This window comes from Crassostrea angulata, chromosome 10 (genome assembly GCF_025612915.1).
Source record: "Crassostrea angulata isolate pt1a10 chromosome 10, ASM2561291v2, whole genome shotgun sequence".
NCBI lineage: Eukaryota > Metazoa > Mollusca > Bivalvia > Ostreida > Ostreidae > Magallana > Magallana angulata.
Genome location: NC_069120.1, coordinates 26,722,780 through 26,746,992, shown reverse-complemented (window position 1 = coordinate 26,746,992; position 24,213 = coordinate 26,722,780). Strand labels below are relative to the sequence as shown.

General features: G+C 34.0%; 3 protein-coding genes across 3 annotated transcripts; 1 reads left to right on the top strand and 2 right to left on the bottom strand.

The window, feature by feature from the left end:
- Positions 1–1,715: 1,715 nt before the first annotated feature.
- LOC128165103 (uncharacterized) lies at positions 1,716–3,035 on the bottom strand. Its single transcript, XM_052829315.1, has one exon. The coding sequence runs from the start codon at positions 3,033–3,035 to the stop codon at positions 1,716–1,718; it is 1,320 nt and encodes a 439-aa protein (XP_052685275.1).
- A 2,488-nt stretch (positions 3,036–5,523) lies between these two features.
- On the bottom strand, positions 5,524–8,055 carry LOC128164890 (protein PML-like). Its single transcript, XM_052828950.1, has 2 exons — positions 8,008–8,055; positions 5,524–7,253 (listed from the first exon to the last, which is right to left on the bottom strand). The coding sequence occupies exon 2, from the start codon at positions 7,249–7,251 to the stop codon at positions 5,524–5,526; it is 1,728 nt and encodes a 575-aa protein (XP_052684910.1). The 5' UTR covers positions 7,252–7,253; positions 8,008–8,055.
- A 2,342-nt stretch (positions 8,056–10,397) lies between these two features.
- Positions 10,398–16,440, top strand: LOC128164892 (phosphoglucomutase-1-like). The gene is made up of 6 exons (XM_052828951.1): positions 10,398–10,675; positions 11,036–11,198; positions 11,995–12,255; positions 15,215–15,405; positions 15,796–15,950; positions 16,164–16,440. Exons 1-6 carry the CDS (start codon positions 10,433–10,435, stop codon positions 16,438–16,440), a joined length of 1,290 nt encoding a protein of 429 aa, XP_052684911.1. The 5' UTR covers positions 10,398–10,432.
- Positions 16,441–24,213: the final 7,773 nt, after the last annotated feature.

The following is a 24,213-nucleotide window of genomic DNA, read 5'->3' as shown; positions in this document are numbered from 1 at the left end:
ATCGGTCGGTAATTTTTCAAATCATTTTTACTTCCTTTTTTATGTATAAGGGAGATAACTGCAAGTCTTTGAGAAAATGTCATTTTTCCGTTCAAAAAGATTTCTTTTAACATGTTATAAAATAAGGAGGATAGTTGGTGCCAGAAACATTGATAAAATTCATTGGGTATACCATCTAGGCCCGGGGACTTATTTGATTTTAAATTCATAACGGTTTCTTTACACTCATTTATTGACGGAAATGTATCACAAATGTTTTTATCAGTTTCAGATAGTGTATTTACTTTGCAATTTTTTAAATATAAGTCGATGTCTTCATTTGATATTAGTTTTGAACTATACAGGTTTTCATAGTAGTCACACATTGCACCAAGAATATCGTCATCTTCGGTGAGAAGACTATTTTCATTTAAAACTTCGTGGATAACATTTTGTGTTTGGTGCTTCTTTTCTAAACTAAGAAAATATTTTGTATTTTTTTCACCATCACTAACCCATTTTGCTCTCGAACGAATTTGTGCCCCTTGTGCTTTTTTATCATATAGATTGTTTAGCTGATTTTCTAATTCACGTTTTCTGTTCATATCTATTGCTTTATGGTTAGAATTTTCAATTTCGGAAATTTCTTGTTCAATTTGGAATACTATTTGTTTATATGTTTTTTGGCGTTTGATGGAAAAAGCTATAGAAAAATCTTTAATTGATATTTTTAGAGACTCCCATTTCTCAATAGAAGAACCTTCTTTTTTACTTATATCTGTGATTATTTTGTTGACTTGACGTTTATATTCATTACTTCCTAAAAGTGACGTATTTAGTTTCCAATACCCCTTTCCCCGTTCATTATCATATACAGATAGATGAAATTTTATTGCTCTATGGTCAGACATTCTGGTCCCGTTGTTATGAGTACCGGGAATTCTACGAATACTTATTTGTTTTATTTTTATCAACAAAGATGTACTTATAAAGATATAATCTATACGGCTTTTTGGTATATTGTTTGCATCGCACCAGGTGTAACCACTGCTATTTACATACTTATCTTTCCATAAGTCATTTAAATGTAAACTGACAATAATGTTGCTCAATATTTTTGAACTTTTATCAGTATTTTCCCCATCAAGATGACAGTTAAAATCTCCACATAAGATAATATTTTCTGTGTTTATAGAATTCTTAATGATAAATCTTTTCATTCCTTTCAAAAAATCAATTCTGCAGGTTTCTTTGTTCGGTGCATAAATATTAACTAAACTATAGGAGATATCACCAATATTAAAATTGACCAATATTTTTCTACCATCACTGGTCTTATGTATATTTTTTATATCAATATCTAACCCCTTTTTAAACAAAATAGATACGCCTCTACTAAAAGGTGAGTCAGAAAAGCAGTGTATAGATTTTCCATTCCAAGCATAGTCGTATTGAAAAGCGTTTTTTTCTACAAAATGCGTTTCTTGAATCAAAATAACATCGATATTTGTATCAATTATCCAACTGTAAAATTTATCTCTTTTTTCCTTAGAGTTTAAACCTCGTGTATTTATTGAAATAAATTTAAGCATAGCCATAGTTGTTGTTTAAGATAACAATAAATAGTAAATATGTATACCTATGCAACAGTCCACACAGGTATCCTCTTGTAAGGCCATTTTTTCAAGTGATCAGATAGTCGGATTGACACTATTTGTAAAGGTTCACATGAAATGTTAGCCATCACTGTTAGCTTGTTTGTGTGACTTTGGTGAATTTTTCCGTGTACCGGAGCAATCGCGTTTTCTCGGGGCTCTGAGCTCGCTGAGCATACTGGAGATGGCCCGCTGGGAGCCCTCTTTGGACATTCGCGGTGCTGAATTCGAGCGCTGAGTGGTTCGATTGTCGTTAGAATGAGATGTAGCGACGTTGGTCAGGATTTCCCCTAACTTGTTTTGACCGGGCCAGGCAGTGGGATGGGTGTGGATCGTTCCCTCTTTGTCAATACCGGACGCCCAAAAATCATCGTAGGTTGCCTCAACGAAGATTGTTGATTTTTTTGCTTTACGCAAAGCCTCACGGAACGCAGATACCTGGTCAAATTTCGCTTCTATTATTTCTGTCATCAAAGCTAATTTTTCAGATTCAAAACTTGTAGAGTTCGAGATGGTTTTTCCAATTTTTTTTGCATCTAATGCAGTAGTCGCAGACTGAATTGCGTTTGCTTTGGGAATATCGCCACTTCGTACAGCTTTCACGTATTGAAACGCGTGTTCCGACGATTTGTGAGTAACACCAAATGCTTTTATTTCACATGGGAAAAAATTGGATAGGGTATCAGAAGCCCCCGCAAAAGGTACAACTTTGGCTAAAGGTGCTGTGTAGTGGTCACACGTATCATCACCCGGGGAGTGTCCGCCCTTCTTACAGACCTTACATCTGGACGAGTTAGGGCAGTCTCTTCTATAGTGGGTAGCCTCCCAGCAGTTAGTACAAAGAGGGGTGCGTTTATTTGAAGGTTGACCGTAGTGATATATGAAACACTGCAACCCTGCGCATTTGCATTGACGGGGCAGAAATTTGCCGTCCGGCAGAGCGCTAACATAGATGAAGCGATTACCGTTCAAAATTCCTGTCATTTTTCTTGTTTCGGGGTGTCTAATATTTTCATACTTTAAGCCACTGGTGAAATTTAGATCAAACTGTTTTAGCATTTTCATGATTTCATCATCATCTACAGACAGAGGGACTCCTTTGACCGTAATTTTGAGCACCTGCTCAGACGGTTCATTGGTACCTGCGGAGAAGGGGTTGGTGTCATATACACTAATGTGCCTATTTCTGATATCAAAACCTTCCTGTAGAAGTTTTGATCTGCTGTTGGACGATTTGACATAGACCCGCCAAAGACCTCTGTCTTTTTGAATGCATTGAATATCATTCACAACTTTACTTGTTGCTACAGAGAGTTCATAGTCAGAAACACGATTAGCTTCATTTGTTATAATCCCGTGGATCTCTTTGTCCTTAAAATAAATAGGTTTCAGTAACTCCATTTTTAAAGGACATTAAATGTAACCGTTTGATTCCCGTTAGGTAAGAGAGTTTCACTCACAACACATTCGGTGATCGATGCGCTGAACACAAATCACAATGTTGTACACAGGTTATTTTAGAAACCCGGTCGAAATAAATCCAAAAGTGAATGAAAATGATGATTCAAAGAAATATTATATACACAAACACAATATATACAAAATCTGCGAAGGAGATTCAGCCAAAAGCCTTTAAATCCCTCAAAAATTGCCAAAAACACGGAGCGTGGAACAAACGCGTCCTCACGGCTCAGCGTCACGTGACTAGCCAGACAATCAAACATTGATGTGTGTAAACTTCTAGTGCGTGGGTATGGTACTTTGGTTGCAATAACATCATAACATACACCATAACACCTAATCTAATTAAATTGCATAACAATTACATTACATGTACACCATTTTTTACAAGAGTTGAAGCCCCCCCCCCCAATAAAAACAACTAAAAACCAAAGCCGAAAAAAAAGTCAAAATCACTGTTAATAAATCTTTTAAAAAAATCTAGCCACAAAAATGCCAGGAATTAGAAGTCTCAATGGAAGTTCTGCTTCCGGTTTTGCTTGGAATTAAAAATTGCAACAAAAACCATAACAACTAAATGCTCACTTCTGACAAGAAGGTGACTTTAAAGTTCAAAACTCCGATTGGAAGAAATATATCTACGATTTTATTTATGCAACATACTATTAACGTAGTAAACATGACTGTGTATTCTATTCAGCGTCTTTGATGGAATGTAGCATCTGCTAAATCAAGCCATGGATATATGTATAAGAAAAGGAACATTCAAGAATAGTTACGCCAATTCAAGTCCACGCCTTCTCGTTGAAAAAACCTATTTTCCGCCAAATATAGTTCACGTCAAATATATCATGTTTAACGCATTAACGCACAAATGATTAATGAATTGTTAAGACAATAGTTAAATCAGAAAAAGTATTCAGAAAAATGCATTTTGTATGATCTTTAAACTAAGTTTAAAAGTAATCGAATGAGTACAAATCCTATGAAACTAGCAATGTTTAATTTTGAGATAATATTAGACTTTTGATAATGACCTTAAAAAAACCAAACAGAGGTTCTTTCCTCTAGTCCGGATGAACTATTCAGTTTCAGGGCTGGATGGTTGTGGGTTTTTTTTTTGTACACAATATTTATCTCCTTTATGCGAAGAGCTTCATTCAAAGATATAGAAAAATATTCAAATTTTATAGTCAAACTGTTTGTATTTTTTTTATTTCAGATCTGATGGGTTATTTGTTGACCATTAACTAAATGGTTAACTTTGTAACTTACCAACAAGATGATACATGTAGAACGGTCTTTTACAATGGCCTAGGCGTTTAATTTGAAATTTGAAATTTGAACGATCAGCATATTCCTTTCGTCATGAAATAAAACACTACAAACTACGATGGGTAAAAAATTCGGACGACCGAGCGAGGAAGACTCGCTGTACGATATTTACAACTACCAAGTATAATTTCCTCTGTTTCTTACGGAAAGTTATAGTTAGAACCATTTTAACAAGAGCTTGGACTTTCGATTGGACATAGCTATCTATTTCTTGTGTCAAAACAAGTTCAAAATGCCGTGGTTTCAAGCGAAATATGCACCGATTGCGTAGTCTTAGCTCAAAAGCCAGACAAATCTTGTTGATTTTAAAAGAGCCAGGGCTGAGTGGCCAGCAGTGAAATAGACAGGCTTACGTCACATTGCTGTTTGACACAACTACCCAAAGTCCAAGCTCTTGTTAAAATGGTTTTAATTCATAGCTGTATAGAAACAGCCAGACTGAAATATGCACGCCCCATTTATCGATTGGTCGAAATCTACAGAGGCTGAAAGTGACAGGACTGAAATTGACACGCCCTGTTCATCGACTGGTTTGAATTTACAGCGATCAAAGTAAAATCACGGACTGGACGAAATAATCATGATGATGCCAGACTCAAAGTCTCACAGGAGACGATTTAGCTGTTTCTTTTAGCTTACTTACTTATACATGTACGTTAATAGTAATTTAGTGAATTTTACTAACTTTTCATCATCAATTTAGTAATAAGTTAAAAGAAAGATGTTTAAAATATATATAATAAACTGCTTTCTTTGATGCTTCATGCGGATTATGAAGGTAGCGATCAATGCAGGAAAAATTTACATATTAAACCGGCCGCTAACGCAGTTTATTTGTTTTTATCGCAATGTCGCTACCTTCATATCCCGCATGAATTTACTTTAAAAATATTTAAAAAATTCACGCCATGACGGGCGTATGAACATTGGTGGTAGCTTTCTTGTTTTCAGTTTATTTAGTGTTACAGCAAATGTATTTTACTACACGCATGTTGATACAACATTCCAAATGATTTAGATCTAAGAAAAATAAATGTCTTATATATACAAATACTGTTGAATGACGGCTGACATAAATCTTTATGTTTAAGATTTACAGTAGATACTTGTACACTGTCACTGTTTGAAAAAATTGTCCCACATGGAGGTGGCTCTTATTATCTACACACACACTAAAGGGACGTATCCCTTGTTGTGGTGTGAGTAGTAGAGACAAGAACTGACCGTCCTGATCAATGATGTCAAGTGTATTATTACCAGGATAACCGTTACAGACAATGATGTGACCAAGGAGATTATTGCAGATAACATAGGGGAAAAACTTTGACCCTTGACCTGTGCAGTAAAATCTGTGTTGTCCTGATTTATTCACTACCACTACAGCTTCCTTGTTAAAGTCTGATGTACAGACATCACCATTGATGTTTTCTGTGATGTAGTGTGGATACTTATACAGTTCCTGTTCTTTGTTGTCTCTTTGTATGTTCTGTATTTCTTTTCCTGTCTTGTTGTACCTGGTGTCTTTAGCCTCTTTATCCTTTATCATCCCCACCAGTATGTCCCCGTTGATGTGGGAGGAGTGTATGCTGAGTGGTTCCCAGTCCCCTGTTTTAATGAATTCAGTGATTGTATTATCCTGTTTTATCCTATTGATGACTTTGTTCTTTCTGTCTGTATAGATCAGATCCCCGTCCTGTGTGACTGTGTGGTAGCCATTTTCACCACTGGTCTTTATCTTCTGTACCTGATTCCCCTGTAAATCTGTTTGGACAAGGTTACCATAACAATCACTGAACCAGAGTCTGCCTGATTTACCTAGTGATATATGATATACACTGCCAACACCTGGTACTGTGTACTCCCTGACCTTGGTGACAGAGGAAGACAGAGACAGTGTTGGTTTCACGTCTGATTTCTCTTTGTCTCGTCTCGTCTGTTTCCCTGTAAGTTTTAACTGTGTAGAGGCATTCTCCATGGGTTTTATTCTTCTATTATCAGGTTTGATGTTTGGAAAATTTACACTACCAAGAAACTTAGAAACATCGTCTTTGTAGAACTGGCCAGCAGTAAACACTGGTAGGACAAGCTGTGTTGTCTCTGGTATTGACTGGATTTTCAATTTATCAAAATCCTCAGAAAATAAAACTCTGAAATTGGTGATGGACTTGTACCTGTGAAACTCCTTCAGAAGTTTTTCAAGATATTCAGTGTAGTCCTCATAAGTTTTTTCCTGTAAATTTAATGTTTTGAGAAGTGTTTCTTCTATTTTATTGGCTTGTTCCAATTTGTCTGATGTTACCCTATCCACCAGCTCTTTCAGAGACTCCGCTTCAGCCTTTATGGAATTTCTGATGTCGTCCATAGTCTTCTTTATTTCCATGACATCTTCTTTAATCTCTTTTTTTAAACCTTGTGATGTTGAGAGGTAATACTCTTGGATTTTCGAGATTTCTGATCTGCAAAATGCGACCTTTTCTGCGTATTTTTCTTCCAGATCGTCAAGTTGATGACCGGTGTGCTCTTTCATGAAGATACACTTAGCGCAAAGAGGGACATTACATTCCTTACAAAGGATTTCTACATTTCGTTTTGGATGGATATTGCATTTCTCCTCTGGAAGTTGTGGTTTGCGTTGTTTGTAAGGAACCACTTCATGGTCCTTGGTATCTGGACTCTCCTGATGTTCGTCTCTGCATCGTTCACACAATCTTTGGTGACAAGGATTGCAATAGAACTGACAGTTCCTCTTACAGTCTTCAGTGCCACAAACCAAATAATGCTGGGCCATCGCCGGTATTTCTTCTTCTGCAGACATTGCCATCTCTAAAAGATTTTATTTTTGGAAGTGAAGGTTATTGATGATAAGCATGTTACTGGCGGACATTATATCTATGATCTCATTATATTTCAAAAAATGAAAAAAAGTGAATACGCAGTATATTAAAATTTCACCCGGATCTCATTATTTCAAAACAAAATCAATACAGAAATAAATACGCAATTTATTAAAATTACCCCCCCCCCCCGAAAAAAAAGCCTGGTTCCACACTCGAATAAACAGAGTTACTTCTCTTTGATCTACAGAATAAACGAAACCAAAACTACATTCACCTTCATTTCATTGCATTTGCTTTCTAAACTTTGCAGATGGGATTTAATAAATCGAGAGAGTTTGAAATATTATAGTTTCAATTTGCTTAATTATATCAGAATGTCATTCTTTCATGATGAAGGCTTTGCTTGTCATGCACTTTTTTGAAGGAGTCATAAATCATTTCAGTAATAGACTCTTCCCATTTTCAGTGGCGTCGAAAGCAAATTGAAAGGAGGAGGGGGGGGGTGCAAAAATAAAAGTGCCCCCCCCCCCCGGTTCCGACGCCTATGCATTTGCTTCTTGATGGTGATGGCCGCTTGAATTTGTGACACATATTAAGAAGGTGACCCACTTAAATAAAAATACTTTTTTGTGTCCATAGATATATGTGAAACAAAGTTCTTATAGATAATTTTGAAATAGATGAGATCGAGATTTCTTAAATTCATTTGCATATATTACATGTAAATGTTCTATACTTACTGTTTCCTGTGATAAATATTTAACGACAAAGTATAGGTTGGAATGTCGATGAGAGAGATTTGAATGAGAATTTACGAGACTTGTTTTATACTTCCTCGTTCTAAGAAGCAAGGTAAATCTGGCGCGGATTTAATTTATTTTTAAATGACGGAGGTGGATATAAGTACATGTAATAATTTATTTAATTTTTAAGTTTAAATGTAAAATATTGCACGCAAACAAAATGTACTGTCGTTTATGTTGATATAATATCAATTGTATCTCTAAAATATCGAGTAAAAACTTTCTTTTATTCTATAGAATAATATCCACATGCAAGATTTGCCTGAGGCTTTTATTTACCTGTTGTTTTGAATCCACCATCGCATGCGCGGATTCGGAAAAAAATTGCAAGGTGGGGGAAGGGGGGTTCCCAGGGATAATTGTGTTTGACGGAGGGGGAGGGGGTCCGAGGCTAATTTTCGGTAAATTTAATATATAAATTTGAATCTTGGATCCCCATCCCCTCTAGATCCGCGTATGCATCGACAAACAGATTTTTTTTATACATATAAAAATGATATCATTCTTACCCAGTGTTTAAAAACTACTGTTTTGTTCTTTAAAAAAATGTTTGTCATTCAAAATTGGTTCTTGAAATATTTTATTTACGTTTTGTTCAGATGGCGTTCTCAGATTAATTGAATTCATTTTCAATTATTATTCAAAGTTAAAGTGATATAAATCAGTAAAGAACTGTGAACGCTAACGCCCGTATCCCGCCTACATTTTACATCCAAATATTTAGGAATTTCTGCCAGATATTTAAAAACAATATTATCTACTATAAACAGTATTATCAAATCCTAATTAATTTATATCAAAATAAAATTTGTAGTTATATTAAAAGCTTTCGGAGGTCTAAAAAAATCATTAAAATTGGTCCCTGTGAGTGGGGAAAATTCGTATTTGTTAATTAATTTTGAAACGTTACAAATCAAAACGCATTTTTGGAATGTATTTTGGTTTGTAGACAAATCCCCCCCCCCCGTGAAACAGCAAACTCTTTGGTATGAATATGCTAAATTAGTTTCTATTATGAACTGTTTTAACCCAAAATACAAAGTTTTCTCTCTTTGTTTGACCAAATCATTTATACATGTATTTAATGAGAATATGTATAAATGTTTACATTATCATAAAAAATAAATTTAATTAGAGAATTATCAAAAATGACTTTTAGTTAGGCGGATAGACAATGCTATCGTTCGCAGTCCTTATCAAGGTGAGAGTACAGAATATTTTGGCCATCATTTTTTCATCAGGCGTGTTGTGTCCATGCAGTTTTCAGTGCTTGGAATTAGGATATCTAATATTCCATCTTCCTCTAATATACCAATCGATGATTTTTTGGAATATCTCTATCTCATCATATCAGCATAAATGAACATATTTATACTAGCTCTCATCTATTTTCAAACGGTTTTGATTCCCAAAAATTTGATCGTTATTTTTTATTTTTAAGGATAAAATATAATTATAGGCTAATAGATAAAGTATCGTTGAAGTGGGGCACTCGGTCGGATTTTTAAAGACTTTTTAAAATCATTACTAATATTTCAATCAATTTACCGGATTTTTATAAAGAATTTTCATCCATTTTAAAAAAAAAATTGTTTCAGATGATATTTTTCTAGAGTTTGAAATATAAGAAGTTTCACTTTAACAAATCAAATGCTAATACAAATATTAGATATTTCTTCATTAATTTGTTTATTTACAGTATTGTAGGATTTCTAGAATTGTGATAGGGTTTGGCCAATGCTAATTTATGACCTGGTTCATAATTTTTGCGGGGGGGGGGGGGTATTATTGATAATTTTTCAATGTGAGTAAATTTACTCCATTTATTTGGATCAAATAAGTTTAAAATTCTTAGGGAGTCCGGTTCCCCTACACCCTCTAGATTCATGCATGTGACTTTTTTCCCCAACAAACATTATCAAAATTTTTAGATTAACCTATAAAAAATTGAATTTTGAAGAAGTTGCCCCTCCCCTTCATTAGAGCATGTAAAATATAAAAGGAAAGTTAACAAAATTGACGGTAAAACAGACGTTTTACATACTTTGAAACCACTAACCCCCCCCCCCCATTCATTAGCAGATTGGCAAATATTTATTTTCTTGAGTGTGTGAGCGGGGGGGGGGGGAGGGGGCTCTCTCCCGTTCCCTGATGCTACGTGTCTGTCATTCTAAGAGAATGCATCCCTTTAGTTAATTAAAAATGTTTGTTTTGATTTGAGGGGGTGAGAAGGATTTATTCCGGAATAAGATTATCCATTTTTGTCCTCTTCAAACGCTTACATTTATACTGCGTGACACATTTCCTGCAGGCGGCAGAGAGGTGACTGTCAAGGCCAGCTTCCACAATACTGTATGCGGCAATGTCATACTCATCAACTACAGTTTCATCTTCCCCGATAGAGGGACAGAAGCCGGGGACGAGCGGACTAAGGAAAGCTGTCAAAGTCTACTTGCAAAAAAATTACACGGAAAATTTTGTGCAGAGTATACTGGAAGGGGGGTTAAGTAAAATAGAGGGTTCGACTCTAGTCATCGGAGGCGATGGACGATACTATGAAAAGGAGGCAACATTGCTCATCATTAAAATGTGTGCAGCAAATGGGGTATGTCTTGGTTATACTTGACAATCTGCAGAACTATTTGCCTTAGTATATTGGGAGCTATTCACAATTTTTAACGTATATTGTATAGATATATATTGCAAAAGGCTAGGTAAATTGAAATCAAAATATTAATAAATGAAAAATTAGCTCGCATAAAAATGCACTGTTTTACTAAAAGACTATTTTGAAAAGTTATATTTTGTCAAAATTGGAAGATACAGAAGCACTTTGAAATTTTATATATAAGCTGCAAGCATACATTAATCCATTAATTTTTTTTTTTAGATAAGAATCTTCATGAACTTTGAATAGCATGGGTTGGTAAGATATTGCTCAATTTTCTCTGGCATTTTACTTCAGGTGTCTAAAGTAATAGTTGCTCAGAATGGTTTAATGTCAACACCAGCAGTATCCTGTGTCATTCGTAAATACAAAACTAATGGTGGAATTATTTTGACTGCAAGTCACAATCCTGGGGGCCCAGATGCTGATTTTGGCATAAAGTTCAATACTGAAAATGGAGGTAATGCATTCTAATAGCAACACAATGTACCAAGACTTATCTCAACTCAAAGTATTTTTTTTTTTCTACATAGCATTGAGTTAGAGTCAAATGAAGTCAAAATTAGAAAATGAAATATTTGCGGTTTAAAGCTTGAAATGACATAATTTTTCAAATTTTATTTAGAACTTCAATTTGTGTGTGGTTAAGATTTTAATATTTTTCTCTGTGAGATATTAGAATGATTTAACCATCAAGACTTGAGTTAAAAATATGGATGAAGTTTAATAAGAACAGTAGTGCAGAAAAAGGGATAAAAGTACTCTTGCATAGAGAATAATTATGTATCCGTATGTCTTCAAGTTTGAAATGAAAACTCTTAACTGATTGAGTTTTCAAGAAGTTTGAAATTAGTTTTGACTTGGCTTAGGTATTTATTACACTGATTGACTTTGATTACCGATATCTATATGGAAAATAAAAATATAAATCAGAGGAGGTAGAAGATTGATGAATTTATTTTATATAGAGATATAAAGGATAAATTGATAATTGTAAATTAGGTGACCATTTGTCACGAGGTTAACAGATGTGTAACAGGTGGTAAAAAGTCAGTCTCAAAGGGGACTCGAACTCAGGGCCTCTGACGTAACGTGTCGGCGCTCTAAACACTAAGCTACTGAGACCCAATGTATTAAATGACAGTCGCACACCTCAGACTATTGTTAACCCGGTGACATAATTTTAACAATTTATGCTTGCAGAATTTTATTGATCATTTTAAAGAAATCCTATTTTTTTTAAAATTTTATTATAGGTCCAGCTCCAGAAAATGTAACAGACAAAATATTTGAAAGAACAAAAAGCATCAGTCAGTACAAGATTTGTCCCGATTTGAATGCTGATATCTCCAAAGTTGGTCTTTCTACATACACTGTTGATAGTAAAGTGTTCAGTGTTCAGGTCATAGACTCTGTGTTGGATTATGTGGAGTATATGAAGGAAATATTCGACTTCCCTGCTCTGAAAAACTACCTGTCCACAGGGAAACAAGTGCTTATTGATGCAATGAATGGAGGTCAGTTCTGAATGAGTATTACATAGAATGATTGTTCTTTGCTAAAATGCTATCCATAGATAATGAATCAATCAACAGATATATCTCAGATTGTGAGTTAGTACATGTAGTTGCATCATGCATGCTTGTTGTTTCTATAAAAGTAACATTTTTTATTTACCTGCTAAGTGTATTTAATTAATATCAAATTATGTAGAAATGCAAGAGGGTAAATGTATATCGATGAAATTCTAAGATTTAAATTAGAAGCTTTTAGAGTTTTATTCACTTTTGCCCAAAAATATTTCATTTATTGCATTGGTCTAATATATCGATTTCAAAGATATATATGTCATTGAAAGTAATACATCTGGATGGCTTTGCACATAGAGTTATCTCTCTTTGCTCATGCTTACTGTAAAACAATATTTGTGCATTTGGATTGAAGAACATCTAAATGTAGCTTAATGTGGCTAAAAATGTGTATTTACTTGAAAAAAAGTAAGGAATTACCACAAGAAACATAAATAATTGTGCAATCATGGTAACAAGAGAGCCGGCAAAATGTTACTTGAATGAAATAAAGGTTATCAAATTAAGTAATTACATGTAATTTCATAATTTCAAGCTATTTAAAGTTGAGCATGTTGCTTTATATACAGTAAGATTTAAATGAAAACCATGTAATGAAATATGGTGGAATCTTTTCTGGGAATTTAACTCAAGGGATAGAATTGATAGTTGGGTTGCCAATTAGTGTGCTTGCATGTATACAGTAAGAATAAAAAAAAATGTTTGCACTATTTAATAAATACCTACCTGGTATCTTTTTTTAAACCAATGTGAAATGTTTACTTATTGCACAAAGCATTTTTTTTATACAGACTCCTTTAAAATGCGCTATTAAAAAGTCATCAGTTTCAGAGGGGGGTGATATGGATCTGGTAAACCACAGTGTGGTGATCTGGAATAATGGATCACTCTGTAGAATTAACAGTATCAAGAAAGAAAAATTGATGGGTACTGTACAGTATATAATAAAAGCAGTTATTGACTTTATTAATAACTAGATAACTGTTACATGTATTGCAACTCTCATACGAGTTGAAGATGATCGAGATAAATATTAACCTCTGATGGAAGTAAAATCATACTTGTTATTCATGTATATTTAAGTTAAAATTCAATTAATTTTTGATTTATAGGGCTACATGTAATCACATGACTTTACAGATTCTAAAAAATTACTGACTAATAAAGCAAAGGATTCCTAAAAACATGCTTGATTTTCAAAACTTGGACAATTAATAGCATTTAATTGATAAATTTTGTCTAAAAAATCTGTAAGGTCCTGCAAAAATGAGTCCACAATATTTAATGCTTACTGATTATCATTTGTCTAAAAAGGCTTTATGTTAACTTATTTTTGGGATTAGGTTTTTCAGCATTAAAAAATATATGTCAATCAGTATGTACATGTAGATCTGTCACTCATGTAATGAGTGCAGGTGAGGATATATCTAGATTATGTACATGTATCTTATCCATACAATGATTCAATGGTGTGTAATTTGCTTGTACTTGTCAATACGTATAAATGTGTTAATTAATCAGTATGAAGATCTCATCAGTGATCCAACTATTTTTTCTTCCTAAATGCCACGGGGATGTTAGAGTTGTTCCATGCGTAAATATCTCTCTCTCTCTCTGATTGGCTGATTGAATCGCCACATAATATTCGACGTACTGTGGGTACAAGACTGTTACTGTGCATTATACATGGCGGTTGAGTAACAGTTTACTCCAGCGTATGTACATGTAGTATGGAAAAACCAGAAGAAAAATGACCTCACAAGTATGAGATATACATATCACCAGTTATGTGTGTGACAGAAATTTTCCTATTGGTCTTCGTAGCAGCTAATGTAAAATGCTTTACTCTGAAAACCTTCACCCACCCACCCCACCCACCCCACCCACCTTTCCTTCTTGAGTATTACACATCCTATGCTCAGAGTCTAGCAAATTAAAAAGAAAACAGTACTCATGCATTTAGTTTTGTAATAGGTAGACTGAGGTTTCTGTTGCCCTTGTTCCTATCACAAAAAAAAAAATCCATACCCCCCCAAAAAAAAACAACAACCAAAAAACAATAGTACACCAATAAATACATGTAGTACCTTTGCACCCAGGCCTGTAAGTTCTTTAGTACTTGATTGAGTTGAGATGTACTGGGTATATTGTACAGATGAAACATGATCTCTTGTTGTTGACCAATATGGTGTTGATGCTGGAGACACTGACATTTTAATCTTGTTTTCTATACCTCACGTTTCACACTGTTTTTGTGATACAGAATGGATTGGTACTGTAAAATGATGCTTAAGTCTTCAGATTAATGATATGATCTGTAGAAGTTTTCAGCCAATTAGTTAAGTCTAAACACAAACTTCATGACCGGACAGAAATTTGAGTCTATAATGTCAACATTTAATATTTTTTTTTACAATAAGCAAAATGTAATATTGGGTGAACATGCTTGTACATAAAACTTGAATTTTGAAAATCGTGAACTGTCATTGAGTAATAAAAATATTTCTGTTCAAGATTGTTATTTAATAGTAAAACAGCTTTAACCAACAAGTTCATGTAATCAGGTTTTGATAGAAAGCAAAAATATAGAACCCCAATTTATTCTCATTAACTTAGGAAGCACTGAGGATAGCTATTGGTAAAAAGATGTCAAATTTTTGTGCTGCAATTGTGTGGAATTTTATGATACATTATACAAAAACTTATTGACATACCTGTTTGAGATATAGAGAGCATTTTCCTAGTGAAACAATTAGCACTCAGGCTGGTTTTAATTATGTTGTATAACTCTTTATGATACACGTATTACTATAAGGTACATTTAGTTGGTATTATTATTTATACAAAAAGTATCTCTGTTTGATTGATTTTACTTAAATAATTACAGTTATGGGTCCATATGCCAAGAAGGTGATCTGTGAGGAGCTTGGGGCCCCACAGAACAGTGTGGTCAACTGCACCCCTCTAGAGGACTTTGGGGGCAAACATCCCGACCCCAATCTGACTTATGCTGCCGACTTAGTGACAGAGATGGCCAAGGGGCATTATGACTTTGGTGCTGCATTTGATGGAGATGGAGTAGGCTTATTTTAATCTTTAAGTAGCTTGGGGGGGGGGGGGTTAGAATGAATATGCTGGTTAAAGGTTAAGCATTAAGCATTGCAAACATTTTTATGAAAGTTTATAACACTAGAATGCATTTTTATTTCCTCATTTTTTTTAATGTTTTCTTTTTTGAAAGTTTAATGTTTCCATTAATCAGAATGTCTGTTTTTCCAGCGATGCCAATAAAAAATTATAAAAGTGCAAATTCTTTGGTGGTGCCAACTTGCATATGTTCTTGTGTCATCAAAGAAATGAATTTAGGAGAAACCGCGTGTTCACATTTTAATGACTGTCAACACCTGTACTGATCCATAATTCACTAATTACACTGTAGAAATTAATTACGATGCTCTGATATTACAGGACAGGAACATGATCCTGGGAAAGAATGCCTTCTTCGTGACGCCATCAGATTCTTTGGCTGTTTTAGCACATTATCTAGAATGTATTCCATATTTCAAAGAGACTGGGGTCAAAGGTTACGCCCGGAGTATGCCAACAAGTGGAGCAGTAGACAGGTCAGTGATAAGGCAGAGGTGTCCAGAAATATTGGTCATGAGAGAGAGAGAAAGAGCAAGAGAGAGAGAGAGGAGAGAGAGAGAGAGAAAATGTTTTTGTTATCCCCAGTACAAAATGTTTGAATAAAATTTTTATATGAATTTTATCTTCTAATAAAGTACTTTTAGTATCAGTTGTTTGAATATGAAACCTATTGCTTTTATTTATTTCAGAGTGGCTAAAGCCAAGAATCAAACTTGTTTTGAGGTTCCGACAGGATGGAAATTCTTTGGAAACTTGATGGATGCTGGTCGCCTGTCCCTTTGTGGGGAGGAGAGCTTTGGAACCGGTTCAGACCACATTCGTGAAAAGGACGGCTTATGGGCGGTCCTAGCCTGGTTGTCCGTCCTAGCCAATCAGAACTGCAGTGTGGAGGAATGCATAAAAAAGCACTGGCAGAGCTATGGTCGAAACTTCTATACAAGGTTTGGCAAGTTCTTCATAGTGTGATACATATAGAAAATAGTTTAGTTTAAATTTCCCATACAGCAGTTTTAAAGTTATGTGGACTTGAGTAAGAGTTGTTCTACAATATGCATCTAAAATAAACAGCATACTACACAAGGTTCCAATTAGAGTGTTCTTCATAGTAAATGATACATGTACAAATACACTGTAAAAAGCATTTTTTCTTCAATCATTTTTTAAGAAGTGCATATCATGATATGTAGTACTAAGGAGGAGTTGTTTTACAATATAGATACTGTAAAACTTGTTTAAAACATGAACAAAGTGAAAACTTGTTCCCTACAAAAAAAAAAAAATTTATGAATAGAACAAAGTCACCAAACTGATTTTGAGCCCAGCACTGGAAATATAAATTGACCTAATTTATTACAAATAGTTTTCTATCATTAAAAATAATACTTATATAGACATAATTGTTTGAGTGAATTTATTTTCATTGTATTTAAACAGACTTGATCTTCCATGTATGCTTGAAAAATCTTCAGCTAGGAGTATGGTGATTTCTCGCTTATTTTTCCCCATTTCCCCATGTACCGGTATTGCAAGAAATCTACCTGAATATATTTCTATTTTTATATGCCTGGTATCTATATTCTTAAATATAAAAAAAAATTTAAAAGAAAAGTTTAAAGAACAGCAGGTTACCCTTGTTAATTAATTAAAACATTAACTATGAATATACCAGCCCAAGAAAACAAAAATAATGCATGAAGACAATAGTGATTTAACATATTTAATGCACAAATGCATCTATGAAATATGAATTTGAGAACTGCATATGGCTATATGCAAATATTTGTGGCTTGTGTGATGGGTTGTAGGTTTTGATATATGTGTATATTTGAACCCCTTGATAAAATATTACTATTTATTATCTCATAATGTGTGGAAAAAAAATTGTTTAATGAAAGAAAGTTCACTTGTACCTCAATTTTTGATGAGAACTGCCAAGTGCTTTATTCATTAGTCTAGAAGATAATTATCTGATGAATTAAACACAAGTCCCGTGTAGCCACTTATTCTCCAGGTTACAGAGCTCGGAGGCATATACATGTAAACTCTAGCCTCAGTTTAATTTATCATCAAAGAGATTTTTATTTATCATCATATGACCCTGGTTTGTGTGTCAGAATGCCTGGAAGATAATCATTTACTGAACTCTGGCAGCAGAAAAATAATTATACCCGCTGCTCCACATGGTTTGGAGACAAGAGCAATTATACCGATCTCACTGGGATAGAGAAAATAAGAATGTACCCCCTAATGCTGTTGGAAATGATTGTCTTTGGTTTTTCTTGGCAATCATTCTTTAACAGGCTATGATAATTATGTGCTGTGAGTTTGACTTGTAGAAAGTTCATCCCCTGCTGGGTCAATGATAAGATTGGGGGGGGGGGGGCTGAATTCTGTTTCTATAATAATGGGTAAAGAGAGAAAGTGTCAGTGTCATAGTTCTTCTGTTATCTGTGATTGACTTTTGACAGAAGTATAGGTACTTCTGAACTAATTGTTCTTTAGAATGTTGATAGGTAGTTTATTGGTCACCCCTGATATTTACAATGTCTTAGATTAACTAATAGTTAAGACGTATTAGCTTTAACTATGGATATACTAGTATATCAATTTGGAATTTCCCATTGACTTATTTTGTCACAGTTGCAGTGAATTTATTTTTTACCTACTTGAAATTTTGGCAATAAAGTACATGTAAATATACTTCATGTTAAGGAGAAATGTCTTAAAATAGCAAACACTTAAGAACTCGTGGATAATTGCTTAACAATGGAATGTTGTTCTAGATCACGTTTAAACGTTCTATTTCTAATATTTTTCTTGTGTTGTCTGAAACTGGAGACAGCTAGCATCTCTCTGAGAGAGAGAGAGAGAGAGAGAGAGAGAGAGAGAGAGAGCAGTCTGTTTTGACAATTGCATTGAATCAAAACTAATAGTTACTATAGAGTTTGTGCTGAATAAAGAATAGTTCAGTGATTCAAGACTTGAGTTAAAAATATGGATGAAGTTTAATAAGAACAGTAGTGCAGAAAAAGGGATAAAAAGTACTCTTGCGTAGAGAATAATTATGTATCCGTATGTCTTCAAGTTTGGAATGAAAACTCTCTTAACTGATTTAGTTTTCAAGAAGATTGAAATTAGTTTTGACTTGGCTTAGGTATTTAATACACTGATTGACTTTGATTACCAAATAGATATATGGAAAATGAAAACCGGTAGGGGACTAATAAAAATATAAATCAGAGGAGGTAGAAGATTGATAGATTTAGTTTATATAGAGATATAAAGGATAAATTGGTAATTGTAAATTAGGTGACCATTTGTCACCAGGTTAACAGGTGTGTAACAGGTGGTAAAAAGTCAAGTCTCAAAGGGGACTCGAACTCAGGGCCTCTGACGAAATGTCTCGGCGCTCTAAACACTAAGCTTCTGAGACCCAATGTATTAAATGACAGTTACACACCTCAGACACTTGTTAACCCGGTGACATAATTTTAACAATTTATGCTTGCAGAATTTTATTGATCATTTTAAAGAAATCCTATTTTTTAAAAATTTTATTATAGGTCCAGCTCCAGGAAATGTAACAGACAAAATATTTGAAAGAACAAAAAGCATCAGTCAGTACAAGATTTGTCCCGATTTGAATGCTGATATCTCCAAAGTTGGTCTCTCTACATACACGGTTGATGGTAAAGAGTTCAGTGTTCAGGTCATAGACTCTGTGTTGGATTATGTGGAGTACATGAAGGAAATATTTGACTTCCCTGCTCTGAAAAACTACCTGTCCACAGGGAAACAAGTGCTTATTGATGCAATGAATGGAGGTCAGTTCTGAATGATTATTACATTATTAGAATGATTGTTCTTTGCTAAAATGCTATTCATAGACAATGAATAAATGAACAGATACCGTATATCTCAGATTGTGAGTTAGTACATGTACATATGTAGTTGCATGCTTGTTGTTTCTAAAGTAATATTTTTTATTTACCTGCTTAGTGTGTTTTATGAATATCAAATTACGTAGAACATGCAAGAGGGTAAATGTATATTGATGAAATTCTAAAATTTAAATCAGATGCTTTTAGAGTTTATTTCACTTTTGCCCAAAATTTTTTCATTTATTGCATTGGTCTGATGATATTATGTCACTGAAAGAAATACATCTGGATGGCTTGCATATAGAGTTATCTCTCTTTGCTCATGCTTACTCTAAAACAATATTCTGCAGCAAGGACTTGAGTAATTGTGCATTTAGATTGAAGAACATCTAAATGGCTTAATGTGGCTAAAAATGTGTATTTACTTGAAAAAAAAAGGAAGGAATTACCACAAGAAACATAAATAATTGTGCAATCATGGTAACAAGAGAGTCGACAAAATGTTACTTGAAATAAAGGTTATCAAATTAAGTATTTACATGTAATTTCATAATTTCAAGCCATTTAAAGTTGAGCATGTTGCTTTATATACAGTAAGATTTAAATAAAAACCATGTAATGAAATATGGTGGAATATTTTCTGGGAATTTATAACTCAAGAGATAGAATTGATAGTTGGTTTGCCAATTAGTATGTTTGCATGTATGCGTGGAACATCAGGCACGTAGCATCGTTTTTAAAAGTGGGGGGGGGGGGGGGGGGAAGACTCATCCAAAAAATCTTGACAAGCAAAAAAAAAAAGGGGGGGGGGCTGGCGTAGTATATAGCTTCAATTTCAATCCTAGTTCCCTTATTTTCATATTGATTTTTTCAATGCCCCAAAAAAAGTGGGGGGGGGGGGGGGGGGGGGCAACTCCGTGATGATTCAATTTTTTATATGTTAATTTTAAAAAATGTGTTGCTGCAAGAAAAAGTGGGGGGGGGGGCAGTATACATGTATTGCAACTCTCATACGCGTTGAAGATGATCGAGATAAATATTAACCTCTGATGGAAGTAAAATCATACTTGTTATTCATGTACATTTAAAAGTCAATTAATTTTTGATTTATAGGGCTATATTTATAATCACATTACTTTATTTAATATATGTCTTACCGATTTATAAAGCAAAGGAGTCCCAAAAACATGCATTATTTTCAAAAATAAGACATTTATTAGAATTAAATTGATAAATTTTGTATAAAAAAAATCTTTAAGGTCATGCCAAAATGAGTCCACAATATTTAATGCTTACTGTATATCATTTGTCTAAAAAGGCTTTCTGTTAACTTATTTTTGGGATTAAGTTTTTCAGCATTAAAAAATATATGTCAATCAGTATGTACATGTAGATCTGTCACTCATGTGGTCACATACCACTAATTTTACCCCGTGCTCATTGACCATGCAAGTAGTTCCATTCTAAAAATGTATGTATTATTTCAAAAATTCCTAGGGGTACTAAATGGTCGAATTTGGTTCCTTTTATGGCATGGATGGAAAGAAGAAGGTTTGAAAAAAATACAGGCAGGAAAAAATTTAGAAAAATTATCTTTTCAGGCGCAATAGAAAGGGTGTAAAGAGGTCAATGTTTACACAAATTCCAAAGTGAAAGTGAATTTTTCATGGTAGGGGTTATTTTAGGGGCCATATCTCAGTCCCCTCTCGATTGATTTTCCTGTAGTTTGGATATGTTGTTGGACTAGTGTCATTCTATAGGTATGCTGTATTTGAACTCATTTGAGCCGGTGGAATTTTTTATATGATTTATTTTTGTATAAAGGAATAAGAGGGAAAAATAATTGTGGTCTGTGTCCTATTAGGTCACATACCACTATTTTTACCCCGTGCTCATTGACCAGGCAAGTAGTTCCATTCTAAAAATGTATGTATTATTTCAAAAATTCCTAGGGGTACTAAATGGTCGAATTTGGTTCCTTTTATGGCATGGGTGGAAAGAAGGTTTAAAAAGAAATACAGGCAAGAAAAATTTTAGAAAAATTATCTTTACAGGCGCAATAGAAATGGTGTAAAGAGGCCAATGTTTACACAAATTCCCAAGTGAAAGTGATTTTTTCATGGTAGGGGTTATTTTAGGGGCCATATCTCAGTCCCCTCTCGATTGATTTTCCTGTAGTTTGGATATGTTGTTGGACTAGTGTCATTCTATAGGTATGCTGTATTTGAACTCATCTGAGCCGGTGGAATTTTTTATATGATTTATTTTTGTATAAAGGAATAAGAGGGAAAAATAATTGTGGTCTGTGTCCACCAAAGACCACGACCGCCATAGCGTGGCTACTTCCGGTGACCAGTTGCCGCAACTAGATGTCAAGTATGAAAATACCTACAAAATGAGCCCCGATGTCAAATTCAGGAAATCGTCTATACGAAGCATTATATCGGAGGTCTTAGAAGAAAAAATCAAATCCATAACAACCTACGATTCTTCAGTTTTAGGGGGGAAATGCAAATTAGCCTGTGATGTCGTCAAAGAAAGAGTAAAGCAGCTGAACATTACTCGGTACAAGATAATCGCTTCTGTGATTGCGGCTCAGAAAGGAAGCCAAAGCATGGTGGTGACGTCACGATGTCTTTGGGACCAAAAGAACGATAACTATTTTTCAGTTAAAGTAGAATTGGGTGAATTCTATGTCGTAGGAACGGTTTACGTGGTATACGCAGAGTAATGTGTTCATGTAGCTCCTTAACAATTGCTTGTACAGAAATATAACGCATCTTTCGAGTACATGTATTTATTGAAAGTGCTAATTTGTTTGAATTTTTCTATAAAAAATGCCAAAAAGTATCTTGGTTTCGTTAAAATTATTATCATAAAAAAGGCGAGGAGATCCGAGGAGATCCGAGCTTCAGTTAAGGCAAATAACATAAAGAACACACGCACAATTCCTCACATTTTACGACGACAAATATAAAACTTAAAATGATATCTGACACTTTTATTAAAATCTCTCTAATTTCATATGATTTTATCAATGTTCATTGTTCGTATTTCTTTTTTACCAGAAATTGTATAAGAGAAATATTTTGTAAAACGAAAAACTTGAAATATGTTGATTCTGAATGTAAAACAAGTCTATTGTTAAGTTTAAATATAAATATATACATCTTCATGCAAACAAAATATCATGTCAAAAGGCAATGGAATAAGTGCTGCTCTTGAAAGCAAACAACAATTTTTTTGACACAATCTTTGAACTATGGTCCATAAAAACGGGACAACATTCAATACAGGGGTTATTAAACTTTAAAAAGCAAAACAAACTTAGCACCGAATTTTAACAAATTAACAAGTTAAGTAGCTCTAAAACACGCTTTCTACCAATTGACTTCAAAATGTTGATTTATGACAATTTACTAGAATAAACAACAATTGATCGCAAGCACCCGTACAGTAGGCGACTTATAACTATGAGAGTATGTATGGAAACTAGCCCAAATTAATTTAGGGAATGGAGGGGGAAAGGGGGGACAAAACGGCCAAAAAAGACAAATTTCAAAACAACAATTTTAGTGATAAACTACTTCTTATATCCGTAAAGCCTCAACCTATCTTTTTTCGACTAACAAGTTCGAAAGATATGTCATCTTTGAGTGATAAGACAGACCATTGGGTCGTCTTGGGATCCAATGGCGATTTTTTTTTTTCGCAAATAAACCGTGTTTGCGTTTAGAACCTCGACCCCAAATGAATGATAGCACGTAGTAATATATAGGTCTTGTAATTGTTCAAACATTTTAATATTGTCAAGTAAAGCAAACACCGAAGTAATCGGTGTTTCTACAACATCTACAACATTTTTTTTTACAAGAGTTGAAGCCCCCCTTATAAAAACAACCAAAAAACCAAAGCCGAAAAAAAAAAAATCAAAATCACTGTTAAAAAATCTTTTAAAAAATCTAGCCACAAAAATGCCAGGAATTAGAAGTCCCAATGGAAGTTCTTTTTACGGTTTTGCTTGGAATTAAAAATTTGCAACAAAAACCATAAAAACTAAATGTTCACTTCTGACAAGAAAGTGACTTTAAAAGTTCAAAACTGCGATTGGAAGAAATATATCTACGATTTTATTAATGCAACATACTATTAACGTAGTACACATGGCTGTGTATTCTATTCAGCGTCTTTGGTGGAATGTAGCATCTGCTAAATCAAGCCATGGATATATGGAACATTCAAGAATTCGCCAATTCAAGTCCACGCCATCTCGTTGAAAAAACTTATTTTCCGCCAAATATAGTTCACGTCAAATATATTATGTTTAACGCATTAACGCGCAAATGATTCACGAATTGTTAAGACAATAGTTAAATCAGAAAAAGTATTCAGAAAAATGCATTTTGTCTGATCTTTAAACTAAGTTTAAAAGTAATCGAATGAATACAAATCCTATGAAACTAGCAATGTTTAATTTTGAGATAATATTAGACTTTTGATAATGACCTTAAAAAAAACAGCAGAGGTTCTTTCCTCTAGTCCGGATGAACTGTTCAGTTTCAGGGCTGGATGGTCGTGGGTTTTTTTTTGTACGCAATATTTATCTCCTTTATGAGAAGAGCTTCATTCAAAGATATAGAAAAATATTCAAATTTTATAGTCCAACTGTTTGGTTTTTTTTTTACTTCAAATCTGATGGGTTTTTTGTTGACCATCTAACTAAATGGTTAACTTTGTAACTTACGAACAAGATGATACATGTGGAACAGTCTTTTACAATGAATTAGGCGTTTAATTTGAAATTTGAACGATCAGCATATTCCTTTCGTCATCAAATAAAACACTACAAACTACGATG